Source organism: Buteo buteo, chromosome 6 (assembly GCF_964188355.1).
Source record: "Buteo buteo chromosome 6, bButBut1.hap1.1, whole genome shotgun sequence".
In the NCBI taxonomy this organism is placed as follows: domain Eukaryota; kingdom Metazoa; phylum Chordata; class Aves; order Accipitriformes; family Accipitridae; genus Buteo; species Buteo buteo.
The window spans coordinates 35,388,923-35,407,728 of NC_134176.1; the positions used below are offsets into that span (position 1 = coordinate 35,388,923).

The 18,806-nt window shown below is 39.0% G+C and overlaps 1 protein-coding gene across 1 annotated transcript; it reads left to right on the forward strand.

The window, feature by feature from the left end:
- The first annotated feature begins 722 nt into the window (after nt 1-722).
- Nucleotides 723-18,566, forward strand: FAM98B (family with sequence similarity 98 member B). Its single transcript, XM_075030381.1, has 8 exons — nt 723-1,037; nt 1,785-1,933; nt 2,752-2,886; nt 3,595-3,773; nt 10,604-10,684; nt 11,076-11,192; nt 13,599-13,766; nt 15,272-18,566. The coding sequence occupies exons 1-8, from the start codon at nt 973-975 to the stop codon at nt 15,632-15,634; spliced, it is 1,257 nt and encodes a 418-aa protein (XP_074886482.1). The 5' UTR covers nt 723-972; the 3' UTR covers nt 15,635-18,566.
- Nucleotides 18,567-18,806: the final 240 nt, after the last annotated feature.

The window sequence follows — 18,806 nt, forward strand, 5'->3', positions numbered from 1 at the left end:
TGAAAAGTGATGCGCTCAGGGAGACACAGCGGGTCACCCCACTCTATTACATGCAGTCCACAATCCCTCACAGGCTACAGAGCTGTATGCCGCTTCCAAGGCCTTCCTCACAGCGGCCACATCCAGCTGGAAACCCCGCATTCCTCAGGCAGGAGCTCAGGCTTGGTCACGCTCGCAGCCGGTACCAGTACAACGCAACCCACCTATCGCAGCCTCCCTCCGCAATTCATTAAAAATATCACAAACAGCCTGGATTTTAAGTTCAGGCGGGCTCCGGGAGCTGGTCCCCGCTAGGCCTGCACCCCCAGAGTGGAAAACCAGGGCGACGGGCGCGCTGCAGTCGTGGTCAGAATTTCACAGTTCGAAATCACAGAGCGATCCCAGCAACGCTGCAGAGGTCCAGGCCTAAAAACCTGCTTTTTTTAACCACGTCCCAGACGAGGCGTGGGGCCGGCTGTACGGGTCTGTGGGTGGCGGAGCTGGCTCCCCAGGCAGGAGCCACGTCCGGAGGCCGAGAGGGCGGCCGCGGTCTCTCCCGGCCCTGTGCTTCTGCAGGTGGCTGGTACCTGAGGGAGGGGGGTCGGCGATGGCCGAGCCGACTGCGGCGGGCAGCGGTGTGGGGCCGAATCGCGAGCAGGGCAGCGGGGACAGCCGTGGGGCCAGGAGACAAGCCCCGCCGGGAGGGGTGAGAGAGCTCGGACGCTCCTCGGCAAGGGCGGAAAGCAAGGGCCGGCATCTCCAGCTACGTGCGGCGCGGTGCCAGGGGGGCGGCCCCGCAGCCCCTCCGAGCGGCGGAGGCAGCCGCCGGCAGACGGGGCGGGGGCAGCCCGGGGCCTCCCGCCGGGGCCTCCCGCCGGGCCCCGGGGCCTGCGGCGGCAGCGGAACGCAGCGGCGGGCGCAGGTTGCGGAGGGCCGGTTTGAGGAGGGCACAGCGCGGCGCGGCGGGCGGCGGCGGCGAGCCGCGGTGCCGGCATGAGGGAGCTGGCGCCCGGCGCGAAGATGGAGTGCGACATCTTGGACGCGCTGGAGGCCTTGGGGTAATCGGGCAGCGGCTCCCTCTTCGCGGGGCGAGGGGCAGAGGGGAGCCCGCCGCCGCCGCGCCGCCCGGCCGTGCGCGGAGCGGGGCCCCTTGGCCGCCGGCGGGAGGCCGGGCCGGAGGCGGAGGGGAGCGGAGCGGGAGCGCGGCGGCGGCGGCCGAGGCGGGGGGCGGCGGAGGGACCGGCCCCGCGTTCCGGCGGGTGGCGGGGGAGGCCCGGCGGCGGCCGGGGCTGGGCCTGGGCCTCCTGCCTCGCCCGGGTGGCGGGGCAGCAGCTCCGCGGGCGGGTCAGGCTCTGCCGCCGGCCGGGCCCCCCGCCCGGTTCCTTCAGCCCTGCCGGCCTCCCGCGGAGGGCTTCGGATGCAGCTGAGCGGACGCGGTGTGCAATTAGTTTAATTTTCAGTTATCTTATTGCCCGTGCTGCAGGGCAGTGGGTTGTTGCTTGACTAACCACTTGGGCTGATACTTCTATTCTTGTCTGTTTAGCGTGCATGAAGACATGAAACTCTGTTTTCACATACACGTGGGATACGTGAACATGCTTGCCTCCCGTTTTCTGACAAACCATTTTGTTTATAAGTTACCGCTCTTTTTTTGGTGTGTTTAAAAAACGTGTGACTTATTCCTCGGCAAAAGTAACTTGCAAAGATTAATTTCTTTCCATCCGGCTTATAGTGAGATGATTTAAAAATGTGTACATTTTATGTTAAACTTGCTTCTTATCACTAATGTTTATCTCTCTATGCAGTTACACGGGTCCCCTGTTGGAGGAGGAAGCCCTGAACAAAGCAGCAGAAAATGGATTGTCTTCACCAGAATTTTTTGAGCTTTGCGTTTGGTTATGTTCCCAAATAAAGTCACTTTGTAATATGGAAGAAAGCATCACTTCAACAGATGGTATACGAATGTTAATTTATTAAAGCAATTTAGTATTTGTTCAGTAGATTTAGGCCCATGTTGTTCACCTAGTAGTGAAATTACAGTGTTGAAGTTCAGAAGGTAGCTGAAAGGTAGCCAAACCGAGGCTGATATTTGCATGTATGCAACTCTTGAATCTTTCAAAGGGGAAAAAAAAGGTGCTTTGGGGTTTTTTTAGATCTGCATAAATATGAAAAGTACATTCATACATCGTATAAGTGGTTGTTATATGTAATCATATTTTGATGGCTTAAATTACAGTGCCTGGTATTTTCAGGTGGTTGGTCCAATGCAGTGTTCCATTCAGCACTGTCTGTAGATACAGAAGTTGCTTGTTAGCGCTAACTGGATCTTTCTGTTGGGTGCTGGAACTTGGATGAGACTTTATATCGCTTATGTTTTCACAAAAAAGTAGTGAAACTAAAAACAACCATTGAAAATAATGGGCTTATGACTCCTATAACTTGTTCATCAGAAAATTAGTTACATTGATACACTGTTTTCTGACATAAGCTGTTCACTTTCTTGTGATCTTCATTTGCATTCATGTCTTCAAAGGCTGCTGCTGTAGCATCACTTTCTTGTTCAACACATGAGTACAATATTGCTGTAGCTATTACAAGGCTTGTCTGCTTGTATGTAGGACTTTGAGAACAAAGAAAGTGTTACTAGGGTAGTAGGTGGTAAATCTTTGGGGTATTGAAACCTGCAATTTAAATGTATAAGTTAAGAAAATTAGATTACAGTTTGATGTTTCCGTTAAATGCCATTAGCTTTGTATTTATTTATTCCCATAGGTGATAAAGATATAGAGAGTTTACAGCTTGAGATTAGTGGCTTTCTGAGAGAAATGGCTTGTCCGTATTCTTCACTTATATCTGGAGACATCAAGGACAGATTAAGAGAGAAAGAAGATTGTCTTAAACTCCTCTGTAAGTTATAACCATTTTTCCCATTTATAATACAGTATTTTATGTGCATGCTGTATCGTTATGTACAATTTACATTAAATATTTATTTATGTGTATTGAAGTATATGTGTACAACCATTACAACCTAGCTAAGCATGCATCAGATCACTTTTGCAGAAGTGGGAAATAGAAAACTATGAAAAAACTATTTTAGTAGAAACTAAAATTACTTTGTGAAGTATGATTCAACCTACTGAAGCCTCCTGATCCCTCTCTTGATCCAGTTCCAGCTCAGCTGAAACCGAGACCTTGCTTCCCATGTTTCTGAGAGGTTTCTGGGAAGCTTAAAAGAAAATGCTACGTGATTTGAAAGTGCTGAAAGCAGGATTGAGAGAAGCAAAGTCTAGGTTTAAGCTGGACTTGGACAAAGGAGTAGCAGCAGGAACCAGTGTGATAATACGAAACTAGCCAAGGAAGTAGGGGTCTGGTGGTAGAAGTGGGTTAAGCAGTTAAATATGATGTGTAGACTGACGATAGGAAGTCAGGTGAGAGTTAGTTCAGATAAAGAATGGGAAACTGATACTGACCTGTCCAGGAGGGAACTGAGAAAGAGTCTGCCTTTTATCATGGTCTTGTTATAGATGTATATATTGTATTTGCATATGAGAATGTGGATGCAGAAATATTCAAGTGTCTCTAAATCTGCCATTATGACACTTTTCTCTCTAGTATTTCTAAGTACAGAACTTCAGGCTTTAAAGATACTGCACAGCAAGCAAATTAAAGGCTCTCATTTGGAAAAGCACAATGAAATTTATCAGGAAGTGCAAGCTATTTGCGATGCACTCGGCCTGCCAAACTCCTCGTCTTCTGATATTCCTCCCTTGTTAACCAATGTGGAACAAAAGGTATGGGCTTTCATGTGTTCTCTCTATTGTTAAACTGCAGGCATTATCTCTGTAAGTGTTTATCTTAGAGTTAAGGGCCCAACAGTCTAATCCATAAAAGCCCTATCTGACAAGTGCGAAGGAATTTTTATTCTGAAAGCCAGCTTAGTGTTTAAGTTAAACTGTTTTTGTTATGAGGTGAAGTATTTCAGCATTTCCCTGAGAATGCAATGTATCTGATGAGGCATACTTTGCCGCGCAAATTTAAGGTACGAGTTGAAGTAACATGGTTTTCCTGTTACCCATTCAAATGTGCTGCAGCAAGCAGAAGACTTTGGGTAATAACAACTGATTGTGCATTTATGTACTTGTCATTTCTGACATCTATTTAAATTTAATATCCAAAACTTAATTTTTTGCTTTTTGATTTATGACTTAATTGCAAGTATTCATTTGTTAGTGCCATTTCCTTAGTTGCAGAAGAGGATGAAAATGCCTGAATTACCAATAGCCAGTGAATAAGTCAACTTAAACCTTATTCAATAGGATAGTTCTTTCAGTTGTGTCCCACCACTTTCTAGCTTGTTTCACTGATGTGATCCTTAATCTGACTTTCTCACTGCAGAATATAAATAGGCTCTTGGAGTGGAATTTATTTTCTCTGTCAGGCAGCTAAAAGTTGTGCTCTTTATTTCTCCCTAGTATTTGGGGAGAGAGTGGGTGACTGATCCCCTTTAAGAATTATGGGAGATACATGGAATGAATCTCTCTCTGTTGCTGAGTCTGAGTTTATACATGATTATGCTTCTTTTTTCCTTCTTCCTTCTCTTATTCTCATTGGCCAGTGGGCAGTTGAACATTTTGAGGTTTTGGGGAGAGGACCTGTTACTTGCATGATTTTTCTTACATCTGTACATCTTTAGTGTGACAAGATGAAACCTTTAATAAATTAATTTATAAAAAGCAGCATCCAGGTGATGGTGAAAATGCCTATTCCTGCACTACTAACTGTGCTTGATCTATTTAGTTCTAACAAAATCTTTATATCCAGTCTTTCCATTAAATATTTTTGGAAGGATGAAGAAACAATTCTAGCACTGTTTTCTGAGGATTAAATGTCAGAGTTCCAGCTAATAACTGATTGATTGAAACTTGCCGAGTACTGTTGATCGCCCTCCGTGTGTGTTAGCTGTATTTACACCCATGTGGGTTTGTAGGCTGCAGCCATGGGCAGTGGCCTTCCTTGCAGACTTCCTTGCTTCACTACTTGGTTACAGATTTAGTTTCATCCCATGTTAAAGGGGTAGGACTGTAGTTTGGCAATTGCAGGACAGCAAGACCAGAGCTGGTGGGCCAGTTCCTTCACACGCACATAGAGTCTAGAAAGTTTTCTCTGAATTACTAGACTCCTGGTACCTGCCACCTTTTGGAAAGTCCAAGGTTTCCTTTCAGATAGAATCACAGGCTTTCTAAGTACTAAAATGAGCAGAATCTTCAAGGCGTGTTGCCTTTTTTAATCTTGTTTGGTTTTTTTGTTTTTTGTTTTTTTTTTAATAATACTGCCTGGGCTATTTTGTGATGGTTTTCAGGTCTGTGAATTCCACAATGGTTACACCACTTATACTCACTTCAGTACAGATGAACTAGTTCATTCATCTTCTGTGACTCCAAATTAATAGTGTAATTTGTTCTCTGCATGTTTCATCCCTTACAAACAAAGGATTTTTTTTTCCTACCTGCCAGGAGATTTTGTAGAATTTCTACTATATGTTTCCTTGTCCTTCATCCCTTACTTTAACATAGGACAGGTTCAGAGTTATTTTGATACAGAACAAAGTTAGATACCTACATCTGTAGATGTAACTGCGTTGAAACGGTGATACCACCAACTGGAATTCATGGGCTTTGTAAACATTTTTTTCAGAGTGCCATTTGTAACTTTTTTTTAGATTCTCACAAAAACTCACTTGAAATGATCAATTTCTTTTTCCAGATACTTTGTTGTTTCTGATTTACTTAGGTTCTGTGTAAAATTGCACTGTTGATTTTTAGTATTACACTATATAATTTGTAATAGAAACTTACATACCAATCTAGTATTTTTATTGAATTTGCAAATGTATCTACAGCATTTCAACATGTCTACTCTTTGTCTCTGTCTAGCATCTTCAGCATTGTCAGTAGCTGTGGGAATAGTTCTGAGAATAGTTTGGCTGTGCAGCAGCAATCTGCCAAAGGGACAGATCACACATTGTATTTTGGTATGGAGTGTTAGAACATTGATTGTTTTTAATAGTTTTTCAGTTTATTTAAAAGACTAGTATAAAATCAGGATTGCTTTCTTCATTCAAACTATGAGTTTTATAGTAGCTCAAACTTTGAATACGCAATCGTAGAAAGTACCTTTTAAATTTGCATTTCCTGTAATAAATTGGAATAGTGGTTATCAACATACATAGAAAATTTGAGAGATGAATTGACAGTATTACAGCCTCCTACCACTAAATATATTTTATTTTACTGTATAGCACTGAAAAACTAACAGTAATTTTTTGTTTTTTTAAGATGCTGTTCCCTTGTAAAGTTACAAAGGGTAACTCTGGGAGGCATTCTGAAATTCAGTACCAAAACCCCCATAAATTCTAAATTAACATTGATGAAAGATTCAGAAAAGTTTATGCCAGTGTTGTGCCTTGTAACTCATCCTCATATCTGGCTTTTTTCCAGTCAAGATAGTGTACATTTCAAGCCTAATTACAAAGTGACATTCTAATACTGTTTATTTGAAAGACTTCTTAATATGATATTATTTGAAAGACTTCTAAATTTTTTTTGCCCACACTATTTGTTTTCTAATATGTGAAAAATAGTCCACTAATAGTCGAGAATGAAAAGAAACTATAAAGGGTTACCAAAGAAATTAAATCAAAACTAAACTAAAATAACATTTAAGTGAAATATGAGAAGAAAATCTTTAAAAATATTTGGGAATACTTCCTAGAATTTATTCATATTCAAGTTAATGTGTTGCTTTTAACTGGTAATGTTTAACAGTTTTACAGACATGATGGTGCCTGTACATAAAGTATCAATGTAGTTGCGGGGAACAAGATGAAAACAGTTGTCCTGTTCACCAGACGTAAAGGTCAAACAAAAATGTCTTTAAAGTTAGATAAATATTGAAATTAAAATGATCTGCAGGTAAACGGAAGAGAGACAGAGGATGGGTTAAAAATATTTTGTGCTTAAGGTTTTAGGTGATCTTTCTGCAATTGTGCAGTATACCTTATGACTAATTAAGACAATGTTCTTTCCTTAAAGTGTGATAGTTTAACTTAAATTAATAAAATAACACCTCTCTCCAGGTCAGTTTTTTTTCAAAATTTTAGAAACCCTGGAGGTGCAGGCATATATGATGTTTATCTGTGCAAATGGTGTTAAACATAAAAATCATTGCTCTATTTTGACAGAGGGTAAAGATAATTAATAAATACATGGAACATGGTAGTGAAATGTGAGCTAAATTATTTTTTAAGGAGTATAGACTTAGAAAACAGATGAGAAATGTCATGTTCAATACATAAAAATATGCTTTATTTGGTAACAGTAGAATAACTGTATATTTTTGTACAACAGATTTTGAAGTCAATATTTTTGTCTCAAACGAATCCAATAACTGCTTTGTTTTTAAACTATTTTTAGAGTGTGTGAACTTCCCAAGCAATCCCATAAATATTTAGTGTTACCAAGGTCATTTATTACACAGTATGTCGAATAGTCGAGTATATTCATCTCCATTTAGCTTTCAAGTAATTGGTTTGGTTTTTGCAGCTGAGTGTGTGAGAACTCTAGGATGATTTGGCTGTTACAATTTGTTTTACGTTTCTATGAGTATGTTTTCACTGCTGTTTTATCTGGGCACTGCTTTTGGTATTGTTCCCACTTACACATACAGACTTCTTTCTGGGTTTTGGTGGCGGTGGTGGGTTTTTTAAATTCCTGCTTATCCTTCTTAATCTAGGCCAACTGTCATGTTTAGGAATGTGGGTTATAGCATAGATTCTCACATCAGTTGTATTCTTGTCTACTGGCAGACAGGTGTATGTTAAAGCTCTTGTGCTCATAGCCCTGTCATCAGTCAAGGTTGGATGATGTATTCTGCAACTGTAAGGCAGCTAAGCTAATTTCACCATTATAGTTGTAGGATATACCCTCAGAGTCCTGCTGATGGGAGTGAGGGAGTAACGGAGAGATTCAGTAATCTGGGTATGACTTTACAGTGTGTCACAAACATGAACATAGACCAGTTCATCAGTGAAAAGATTCCTCCTTAAATGTGACTTGGTTAATAAACCTGTCACTGGATAAAATTACATAGATATTCTCTTTAACTTGGAAAGAAAAGGTTGCAGAAATCTGAGGGCAGTTTCCCAGTCAATAAAGGATTGTTTCATTTAGCTGCTCTTGTTTCTTCTAGTTCTGATTTTCACAGATTCTCTTCCTTAACTGTTCTCTCTAAACTTCCTTTCATTTTTCAGTTTATGGATATCAGGAGCATGCAGTGCTGGGTTAGGTCTTTTAATTGTCATCAACTTGTGATGGCAGAATGTATGGCTTTTTTATGTGGAGCCCAGTGTTGTATTTACCTCTTGGCTGCCCTTGCAGCTGCAAACTTGCAATAATTCTAATCTCTAGATAGTGTTCAGCACCACTGGTTTCCAGATTTTCTTTCACTCTATAGCTGTAAATCACATTGAGGATTTGTTTTGATTTTGTTGTGTTGTTTTTTTTCCAGCAGCCAGTCTCATTTTGATAGACTCTCTTCCTTTCAGCTCATTAGAACCTTTGAGGTTATATTTCCGACCTTAATGGTATATGGATAGACACCTCTTGCCTAATAGAATTTTTAATTAATCTGCTGTTTATTCCTTCTTCTATACTAATTACTGATTTCTTCATCTCTTGCTGTCATGCTGATGTTATTATGTTGTTGATTATTAACTTTAGTTTTTGATTCTTCAGACATTTATTTAAATTCAAGCATAGTTTGTGCTTAGGTACATTTGAATTTTGAAGTAGATTATAAGAGGCATCATGTACATGCCTCACTAAAACCAAAACAAGTTAGCTACATTTAGAAGACAGACACATCAGACAACCCTGGAGGGCTTTTTGCAAAGAAAATAAAGGTTGCAAAGGAGCAAGAAGTAGCAGAGAAGAGGAGTGTAGGGATCAGTAGGGTACATGAAACTGAACTTCACCCCTTATTGTAACCTCTTTTTTGATATGGATGGAGTATAATAGCAGGGTATATTACAGTAACTAGATGGCCACTTTTCAGATACTACTAGGCTGTCGTTTCTGCTGGCGTCAAAACACTGTTTTCCCATAATTTGCTCACTGCACAGTATTTTTTACTTCAAACTTTTTGTGGGGGTATTATGTTTTTGACTTGCCACAGCGCTGCCCAAAGGTGATGTAAAAAGAACAAAATACGCACCTTGGGTTTTCGGGCAACATTTGAGATCAGATTCTTTCCTTGGTATATGCAAAAAAAAGGAAAAGGAGATAATTACGAAAACCCTGAAATGTGAGAGTTGATTTATCAAGTATCCTTTTCAAGTAGCTTTCTTTAATCAATTAACTAGCTGCTCTAGAATTTGATTTCTGTCTCCTAGAGTTTTTTTCATAGTGATCACTGGAGATGATATTTCTATAATATGTAGAGCTCAGAACTCTGACAAGATGAACTAACATAATACTGGAAGAGTGAGCTTTGAACCATACCTTTATGATAAATGTAATGTAAATCCCTGTGTGCCTACATGAAGTCTTACAATCCTTGCAAATGTATCTAATGGCTGTCCTCAGCTACAGGTTTTACTGTAGATCATGCACTACATCAGTCCTTCCTTGTGATATGTAAAAGAAAATGAACTCTAGTTTTAGTCTTGTTTGACTTGGTTCCCCATAATTATTTACAAAAGCAAATTAAGGTGTAGTTCTTCTCCCCATCAGACTGTATGCAAAACTTGGCAGGAACAATAATATGCATGCAGTCTACTTCAGCTGAAAAATCAGTTGGCTGGATAGTTATGTACGAGTGTTGTGCACATTCATGATAATAGTTTTAGAAGAGCTGTGCCAAAGGAATTTCCTTCAAGGAGAGGAGGTAGAGGTTTCTTGTAATGAGAGAGGAGAATGCAGTGGAGTTTGGAAGGCAGAAAGAGCATACTTCATTCCCGATTATTGAGGGCAAAAACTAATGGAAGAAGTATGAGCAAGGCTGATTTGGAGTGAATGCAGACTCACATGAGTTTGGAGTCTTAAACGTAATGTTAAATGGAACCAATCATAAGATTAGAAGAAAATTAGTGAGACAGAATGACCGCATACCTATTGCATCTCCTGCCTTTCTCACTAGCACCCATCACCAGATTTTTGTAGACAAGTCTAGCATTTGGTAACAGAACTCCTAGCTTCCAGTTGTTACATTTCCTTAGTTGTAGTTACAACACTTAATAATAAGTACAATGAGTAGTTTAACTAGTCCTACTGCCTATAAGCACTTGATAAATTTGCCATATAGATATTGTTCTATTATAACTGGGAGGAGAAGTGGTGTGCCATAAAATATTTTTGTATAGAGGTCAATCATGTAGTGCAAGTATTCAGGAAATCTTCTTTTTGTAACAGATGATAAGCCAGAAGATGCATATCTATTTTTATGAGTCTGCCAAAACAAATGTGCTATATTTGATCTTACGAGTAACAAATAGTGATGGCAGCAAATTTTGCTGAAATAAATGTAAATATCACTTGTGTTCTGAGAAGTCTGTGTTTTGTTTCAGATAAAGGACATTCTCTCAAAAGTTCAAAATAACCATGTGGGGAAATCACTGCTAACAAAACCTCTGAATTCTGACCAAGTGGTAAAAAAACCCTCTCCATTTCTTTTCTGTATTTAACAGGATGGTCAAATTAATGCATACGGCTTCATCTAACTTTGTCCATCTTACAGTCACTACTCTATTGTTAAATATTAACACTAAAATTCTATTGCTAAATATTAATAATGCTAACCAGATACTTCTAGAATTATATTGTAAAACAGACTTTGTGTTGATTCATCCATTTACTAACTTTCAAAATATTTTCAATATACATACTACTGTAGCACTACACAGATGCACCCCTAATTGTATGTAGTTTATAGTGGGCACCTGCGGATAGACATCTTAGTTGCTGAATGGGGTTAACTTTAAATTGACTTCTATAACTTTATAGATTTGAATGTTTGGCTTTTTTATTGTAACACTCCAGGAAAGATTGGAAAAAATTAATGATGCTCTTCGCAGCGAGTACGAATGTCGTCGACGTATGTTAATGAAGAGGCTAGATGTGACAGTACAGTCTTTTGGCTGGTCTGATAGAGCAAAGGTAAGCTTGCTGTATTTTTTGCTTCCTGTAGGTGGGAGTCTGCTACAATTCTCCAGGTCTTTGTACCGAATATACATACCGTGTAAATACACTTCCATTACTGTTGTCTTTTTTCCAACCAATTTCTCATCCCGTGTTGTAACATCCAAGTCCTAGATATTGAGGAGGTGGAAGGATTAGATGGCACAGTCCATCCTTTGTGACTGTTTATAGCTTTTACAATTATAAATTCTAGCATTCTCTGTTGGGGTTTCTCAATTTAATAAGTTCACATCTCCCCTTTTTCTTTCCTATACCCACACCCCCCTGATCAAGTAAACTAGGAGGGGACCTCAGCATTTCTCATGCAGATGCCAGAGGAAGACAAACACTGGGCCTTAACGTAGGTTGGGTGCAAAGAGTGACTGCCCATAAAGTCAGTGAGATTACAGTGACTGCTACCTATCTTGGATTCAAAGTTACTGAATAAACAGATGGACAGTTGAACAGGTTATTTGATTAGCAGCTTGTATGAGAAAAGCACACAATTACTTGTAATCCTTCAAGTGACTAAAAATTCAAAACCACTCCTGGATTTTCTCTGCTGGTATCATTTTAAATGTGATCGTTTCATTTGTACTATTTCCTAGCTGTATGTTAAAAAATAGTCATAACCAGTCTGATATTTCTGAGCTAGAAATATATATTGTTTCTATCCAAGAGAGTAGCGAGATAAGATACAAAAAGTTTGTAATTTGATGAATATACATGTGTACTAGCTGGAGGCAGATGGTTTTGCTCATGAACTACAAGATTTGCTTCCAAAGGTTTGTGTAGAAAGCTTAAGATGGATAAGTCTTAAAACTTTGAAAGCTTGCTGAAAGTATGGATTGTTACAAGTCTTTCTGGTGTCACAATTTGTCCTTGACACATGCAGACAGAATCAGTTTTGTGAAGCTCAAGTATCACTGGAAGACGTGAGTCTGGATGCTGCTGTGCTGCTTTGGAATGGCTCACTATTTAATTTCTGCAGTGGTTGTGAATGCTTTTATGCTGCAAGAAAGGAAAAGGAGAAGGCATTTAGCTCACAGAAGCCAGAAGATGTCCCTATGTGTATAACTTCCTGATAGCTGTACCAATAAAGCTACATATTTTCAAATTTAAAGTATGCTTCTAAAATGTAGTTGATGTTCACTGATGACTAACTGAAACAGACTAAAATTTTAAGTCACTTGGTATTATTCCATTCAAACAACATGAAAAACAATGAATGCACTTTCACAATAGAATAAAGAGATTTTTAATGATGATGAAGTAGTAAGATGGTACTTATGAAGACTGTTGATGTGAAATAGTATGTAGTTACAGAAATAACAAGGTTACATGTTAATTCAAAATTACATATGATTTTTAATCTTTTTTCCTTATTTCTCTTGTAGTAATATTTGTTTATAATATATTCTCTCTATATATAATATATATAATATATTCTCTAAGAAGGTTTTGGGGATTGAAAATGTTTTGGCATTGATATAATTTAGATTTTAAATTTTTTTTTAAGCCAAGAGGCAAATTGTTGTCCTATTTTATTCATTTGTTAGCTTGCCTTTTTTTCCCACCATTAAATAGGTATTGATACCTTTTTCTGCTTTTGGTGGTGTGATATTTTTTGTGGTTTGTTTTTGTTGGTTGTTCTTTTTTTAACTTGTTCAGTCCCCAAGAGGGGTAAGTTTGCAGACTGAAATGGATCCATAAATGGTGTAGTAATTGCCTAGCAAAACAATCATGTAAAGGAACAGCACCTGATGTCTGGTCCATCCAAGATCAAATTTTTTTTTTCACTCTGAAGATCATTCTGGATGTTCCCAGAAAGTGTATTTATTTTTCTTTTTTGTTAAACAAATGAAACATCGAAGTGTGTTTGGAAAAAATCTTATTTTCTCCCCTTCTCAGTCTCACTTTTTCATGGCTTGCACAAGTGTTTTGCTGCATTGATACAGTTTAATTTTTTTTCCACAAATTGACCTTACTTTCAAGCTGTTCTGTTTTCACCACATTTAGAAGTGATCTATTGAATATGGCTGTGTAAAATTCTTGAGAGAGCAGTATGGACTCTTAGGTTTTAGATATGTTGGAAAACATCAAAGAATCTGTTTGATGCCAATGGATAGGAGAGTTTCTTTTCTAACGGTGCTAAGTTTCAGCATCAATTGTACAAAAAATGCTGCTGATTATGTTTAATAGCTCCATCAATTTGAAGAGAATTGGTAACAACTGGCACTATATTTTGTAAGATAACCCAGAGGTTCAGACATTACACCCTGTGCTCAAGCTGAAACTGAGACCAATACATGGTTTACAGTAAGTGTGTGTGTGTGTGTGTGTTTTATGCCCAGCAATTAAGTTGTGTTTGATTTTATCATTTAGGTAAAAACAGATGACATAGCACGAATCTATCAGCCGAAGCGCTATGCGTTATCTCCAAAGTCAACTATTACATTAGCTCACCTTCTTGCTGCTCGGGAAGATTTATCAAAGATCATAAGAACAAGTAGTGGATCAACACGGGAAAATACAGTCTGTGCAATCAACAAGGTATACTTTTTCTTTCTGGGATGTGATAAAAGGACAGGGGAGTTTACAGACCTATCAAAAGTAATTCCAGAATTACACTCTTTTCTTAATACTTTCATTTCTTTTTGCAAAATACCTGGTGCTTCAAGAAAGGAAGGTTTGCAGCATTCCAGTAAACATTGCAGCAGCTTCATTATACAGTCATGCAACAGGATGAAACAGCAGTCTAGATGAGAAGGAACAGTGGTGGGGGGTGTATGTGTGTGCATGCGTGCACACGCACGTGTGTGTAAATGACCTCGAGTTCAGTGGAACTGCACACGTCAAGTTAAGGATACATGTCAGTCTTTCTGGTGTCAGTTCCTGGGCTACCTCTTGCCAGGATTACATTGTTCAGTTTGTAAACTAGCATCTTTAGTTTATCAGTATATTAAAATCACAAAAGTTTCTGTGGAAGTGTCATTTTGCTGCAAAGTAAAATTACTTGGTTTGGCTACAGTAATCAATATTGTACTGCTTTCTTATGTATGATAAAAGCTGAAGCTTGCAAGTAGTGAAGCTAGTTTCACCATTCAAATGGTGACTTAAGCCTGGCTTTATTAATCCTTTATTTACAGATTTTTAAAAAGTTTTGTGCATCATTTAGATACCCTTTAATGTGTTTTGATCCCAAAGATTATGAAATTTCTTAATTATTGTAGGATCTCAGAGAAAGTTGTTTGGTTTTTCTTTTTTTCCTTGAGAGGACTTTAATTGGAGCGCTTGAGACTGACCAGAGTATGTTAACATTCATCACACAGAGAGTTTAGGAAATACGAAAACAACGACAAAAAGGCCTATTTGGATACCTCTTTGTTCTTCAACTTGATGTTTTGTGTAACTTTGTCCAGTACAGTCTCCCGTTTTTGTACACTGAGTAATATCCACCAAAGTCAAGATCCCTTTTTTTTTGTTGTTGTTGAAAGTGTTACTGCAGCATGTTATGTATTTTGTCTGTTCCAGCTCTCTACTGAGTGTTAGTAGTTTCTAATCTAAGACAAAGTGGCATTCCTTTTAGAGTTGCATGTCAGTTTGCCAGTTTATGTTTTCTGCCAGCTGATTAGGTTTGAACTTTAACTTTGAAATTTAAGTAGAAGAGCTGCATCTTAAGGAGTCTTTTCTATATGAATATATATTTATATTTTCATATGTATTATATATGAATCATGTATACTGCTTATCGTAATACTGATACTTCACATGCGTGTGGTTTTCTTCATAAAGATTTCACAAAAGTAACATGAGCTAGCTAGTTGCAGTTATTTCAATTTTACAGGTGGAAAATGGGATCACTTTCAGCGTTCTGTTGTGTTGTGGCAAGTTACAAGGACAGGAAATAGGGATTCTTCTGTCAAGCTCCACACCGAGGGGACCTTACTTCCTCTAAAGAGCAGGCAGCATGTCTTTGTCCATAGGAGAAGAACCCTGTGTCCCTTCAAGTTATTACTATTTTTCTTAAACTAAAAATGACCTATTTTTCTGTATAGGTTCTCATGGGGAGAGTACCTGACCGTGGAGGCAGACCAACAGAGATTGAACCACCTCCTCCCGAAATGCCTCCTTGGCAAAAAAGACAAGAAGGTGGTGGAAGGGGTGGCTGGGGAGGTGGGGGTGGGGGTGGAAGAGGCAACTGGGGGGGTGGAGGGGGTAGAGGAGGAGGAGGAGGAGGAGGTGGTGGTTTTGGAGGTGGGGGTTTCAGAGGTGGTGGAAGAGGTGGAGGTGGCTTCCAAGGTGGCAGGGGAGATTATGGTGGCAGGGGAGATTATGGTGGCAGGGGAGGTTATGGTGGCAGGGGAGGCTATGGTGATCCATATGGTGGAAGAGGAGGGGGGGGATACCGAAGATACTAAAATACTGTAAATATTAACAGAGTAACTGGCAAAATATAGTGGTGGTGTTTACTGGTGTCAGGAATTTAGATATGTTAACTTGGGTTTAGGTTAGAATTAAGTATGACCATATGAATCATTGCATTAGACCAACTGATGTTGTCATTGAATTCTTTTAGTTAACTGACCAGAACTTTTATACTAAAATGTGATGACTAAAGTTCTTTTTTTTCGTACTGCTCATATGGTGTTTTTTAATATGTCATTTTATTTAAAATAAGCCTCAGAAAACTGAATAAACCCCTTTCTAAACAAACAAAAAATATATTATTTAATGTTCAGGCCTGTCTAATTATTGCATGTTGCATGTCCACTCCTCTGCTCCAAAATGTTGTGTAGAAAAACCAAAATAGGCCTAAGAACCAGATGGAAACACTTTTAAGAGACTCTAGAATGCTGCTTTCAGCCTTTTTCTCTTCATGTAGTTTTCATGTGGGATGTGTAAACGATTTTTAATGTCAGATGTTAAAATCCTTAAGGTTTTGGTCAAAATTGTTCAATTAGGTTTCTTATTCTTTCAGAACGTCACATAAAAGTAACACTCTGAATTAATACTCTACAGAAACTAATAAAAGCAGGTTGTTTTGTGTGTTCATAAATATATCAGAGACTATGTGAAGGTCACAGCATGTACTGTAAGCTCAGAATCATGGTAAGTTTTGATAGTGTCTATTTTCATTTTACCTGTTTTCCATTTTATTGGTGTTCCATAAATACATTTTAAGATCAGATTGGGCAAAAAACTTCTGCAGCCATCATGTCTAGTAAGAGTTCATTTATGTATTCCTTCTGAATCAGCCTTGAGACATAAAGGTCAAATAAGCTGAGCTTCTTGAGAAAGAACATACCATTTCTTCCCCGCTTGCTCTATGTTTGGGAATAGCCAACTGCTCAGCTAACAAGACATTTCATACAGCAGTTGCCCTTCCTCAGTGACTTCTCTCTCTCTTACTCTGCCAACCAATTGGTCTGATAACCTAAAAGAAACTCTGTCTTGATATTGCATGGGTGCCTTCTCCTTCACAGGCAGTGGTAGCCTAGAAGGAGTTAGCTTTCCTACAATTATGGCTGTAAATACATGTAGACAAGCATTAAATTTAGAGCTGTTGGTTGAAGACAGTTTCTGTTGTCCAGTGTCTTTTAGATCGCCTCCCCTGCTGTGAGGCCATAGTACAGAGGTGGAACAGGGAGGTGATTCCCAAGTATATACTCACAACAGTATTTTATCAGGGTCAGGCTACTACAGAAGATTTGGGAAGGCATCTGATAAACCTGGGCGTGTCTGTTGGTTGCATAGCACAGAAACCTTGAAGCACTTGGGAGTGTGGAGCTGTAGGCTTAACTGCAGATTGAACTCTAGGATTTGATTTTGATTTTATGTTCCACAGTTACGAGTTCGTTCTGCACAGATTTCCTATTGGTGTCCCCATTTGGCATTGTTTTAAAGATGTTATTTTGCCTTCAGGAACACGTGCATCGTGTCCTGTTTCATAGGCAGCTTTATGCATGAATGTAAAGCTCTGTTCAAAATCAAATTACTATCTCTTTCAAAAGCCTGTGTCAGATTTTATTAATTAGCCACCACCAACCTTTTCATATGAAATTTTAATCCAGATGATAAACTTTAGAAGTTTCTCTCCTGTTACTTCCTCTCTGATCACAGTCTGCTTGAGAATGCTACTTGTGATGTGATAGATACAGCCTTACCCATACCTTAGTGTCCCAGCAGGTGCCTAGCACAAAAGGGCAGGAGTTTTCCTTGCTTGAACACGTTAGCTTCAATGTGAACTCTTGAAATAATGGCTGAACTTCACCCAACTGCTAGCAATATAGTTCCTGTGCCCTTTTTTTCTATACCCCTTTCTGGCCTAAGCAGTCGTCAGCCTCTGCAGTCATTATGGAGAGACCCTCACGGGTCACACAGGAGCATAGTACTGGTTTCCTTGCTTTTGAGCTTGGTTTTTGCCTAATGCTCTGGAATAGCTCACAAATTGGTGACGTACCAAGTGAGAGTGCTGGCCTTGGAGGTGAAGTGTTGGGTCAGTAAAGGAATGGAAAGAATAGTTTTTAACAACCAAAGCCTAAATATAAAATTCTGTTTGCTCATCTCAGTGTTATTTTTTGCTACAAGTGGTTTCCAAACAGCAGTCAGGCATTTAGCTTCGCTGAGGAAATATGCTAGGAAAATCAAATGGCTTATCTATGCATAACGATTTCATCAGTCTTAAGATGTGAAGTTGCACTGGTTTAGTTGAACTGTTGTAACTGTGTATGTGGATGTGCCTTGGTACTTTTACACTTGTCAGTTTACCCTGTTCATAGCAAGCAGGACAGGGCTGGTTCACTTGATGGTTTACTTCATTTAGAAATGTGCCCACATGTAATTCTAACACTTAAACTATTACAATATCATATTTCACTTATATTTATGTAAACTATGTAAAAGATGGAAATTTAAATAGGTTGGAGATTGTGTTGTTTGATCTGGCCATTTCATTTTTTCTTAAATAATTCCAAAATGTGAAGCCAGTAGTTGAAAACTAAAGTAAGCACCACCACATTTCATAGAGGTATCCTTTTCTGCCCTCTGTTGTCAGAATGTATGCTTTTACTTTATCAAAAGATGCAATAATACCGTAAAAATAATTGATTTAAACCTCTTCTCAAATTTTCTATGTTTGTCTTGAAAAAAAGTATTTTCAAAAATTCTGTTGTAAGTAAAAGATTTTTCATGTATATGTTTGTGTTTATTCACACTTAGTGAATATCTACCTGAATATTGTTTTGTTTGATCAAGAATTGAAAAATAGGTTGGGGGTTTTTTTCAGGATTTGAGAGACACTTTTGTTAAGAGCTGTAAACACTGAGGAATAAAGTACTGTATTTGAAGTTATTTGTATCACTTGTGTAGTGTGATTTGGATCCACTGTCATATGTTCCTAAGGAAGAATGCCTGCTGGTGACTTACAATAGTGATGGAACTTGGTTTTCATTATCATAAAAAGTAACAACAGATATATTTTGACCAAAATGGAGAAGGCTGTAGATAACAATACAGGAAAATTTCAACAGACAGGGCATGTCACAAATGTATCCCTATTACATTGTCTGGGATTACTAAGGAATCTCAGTT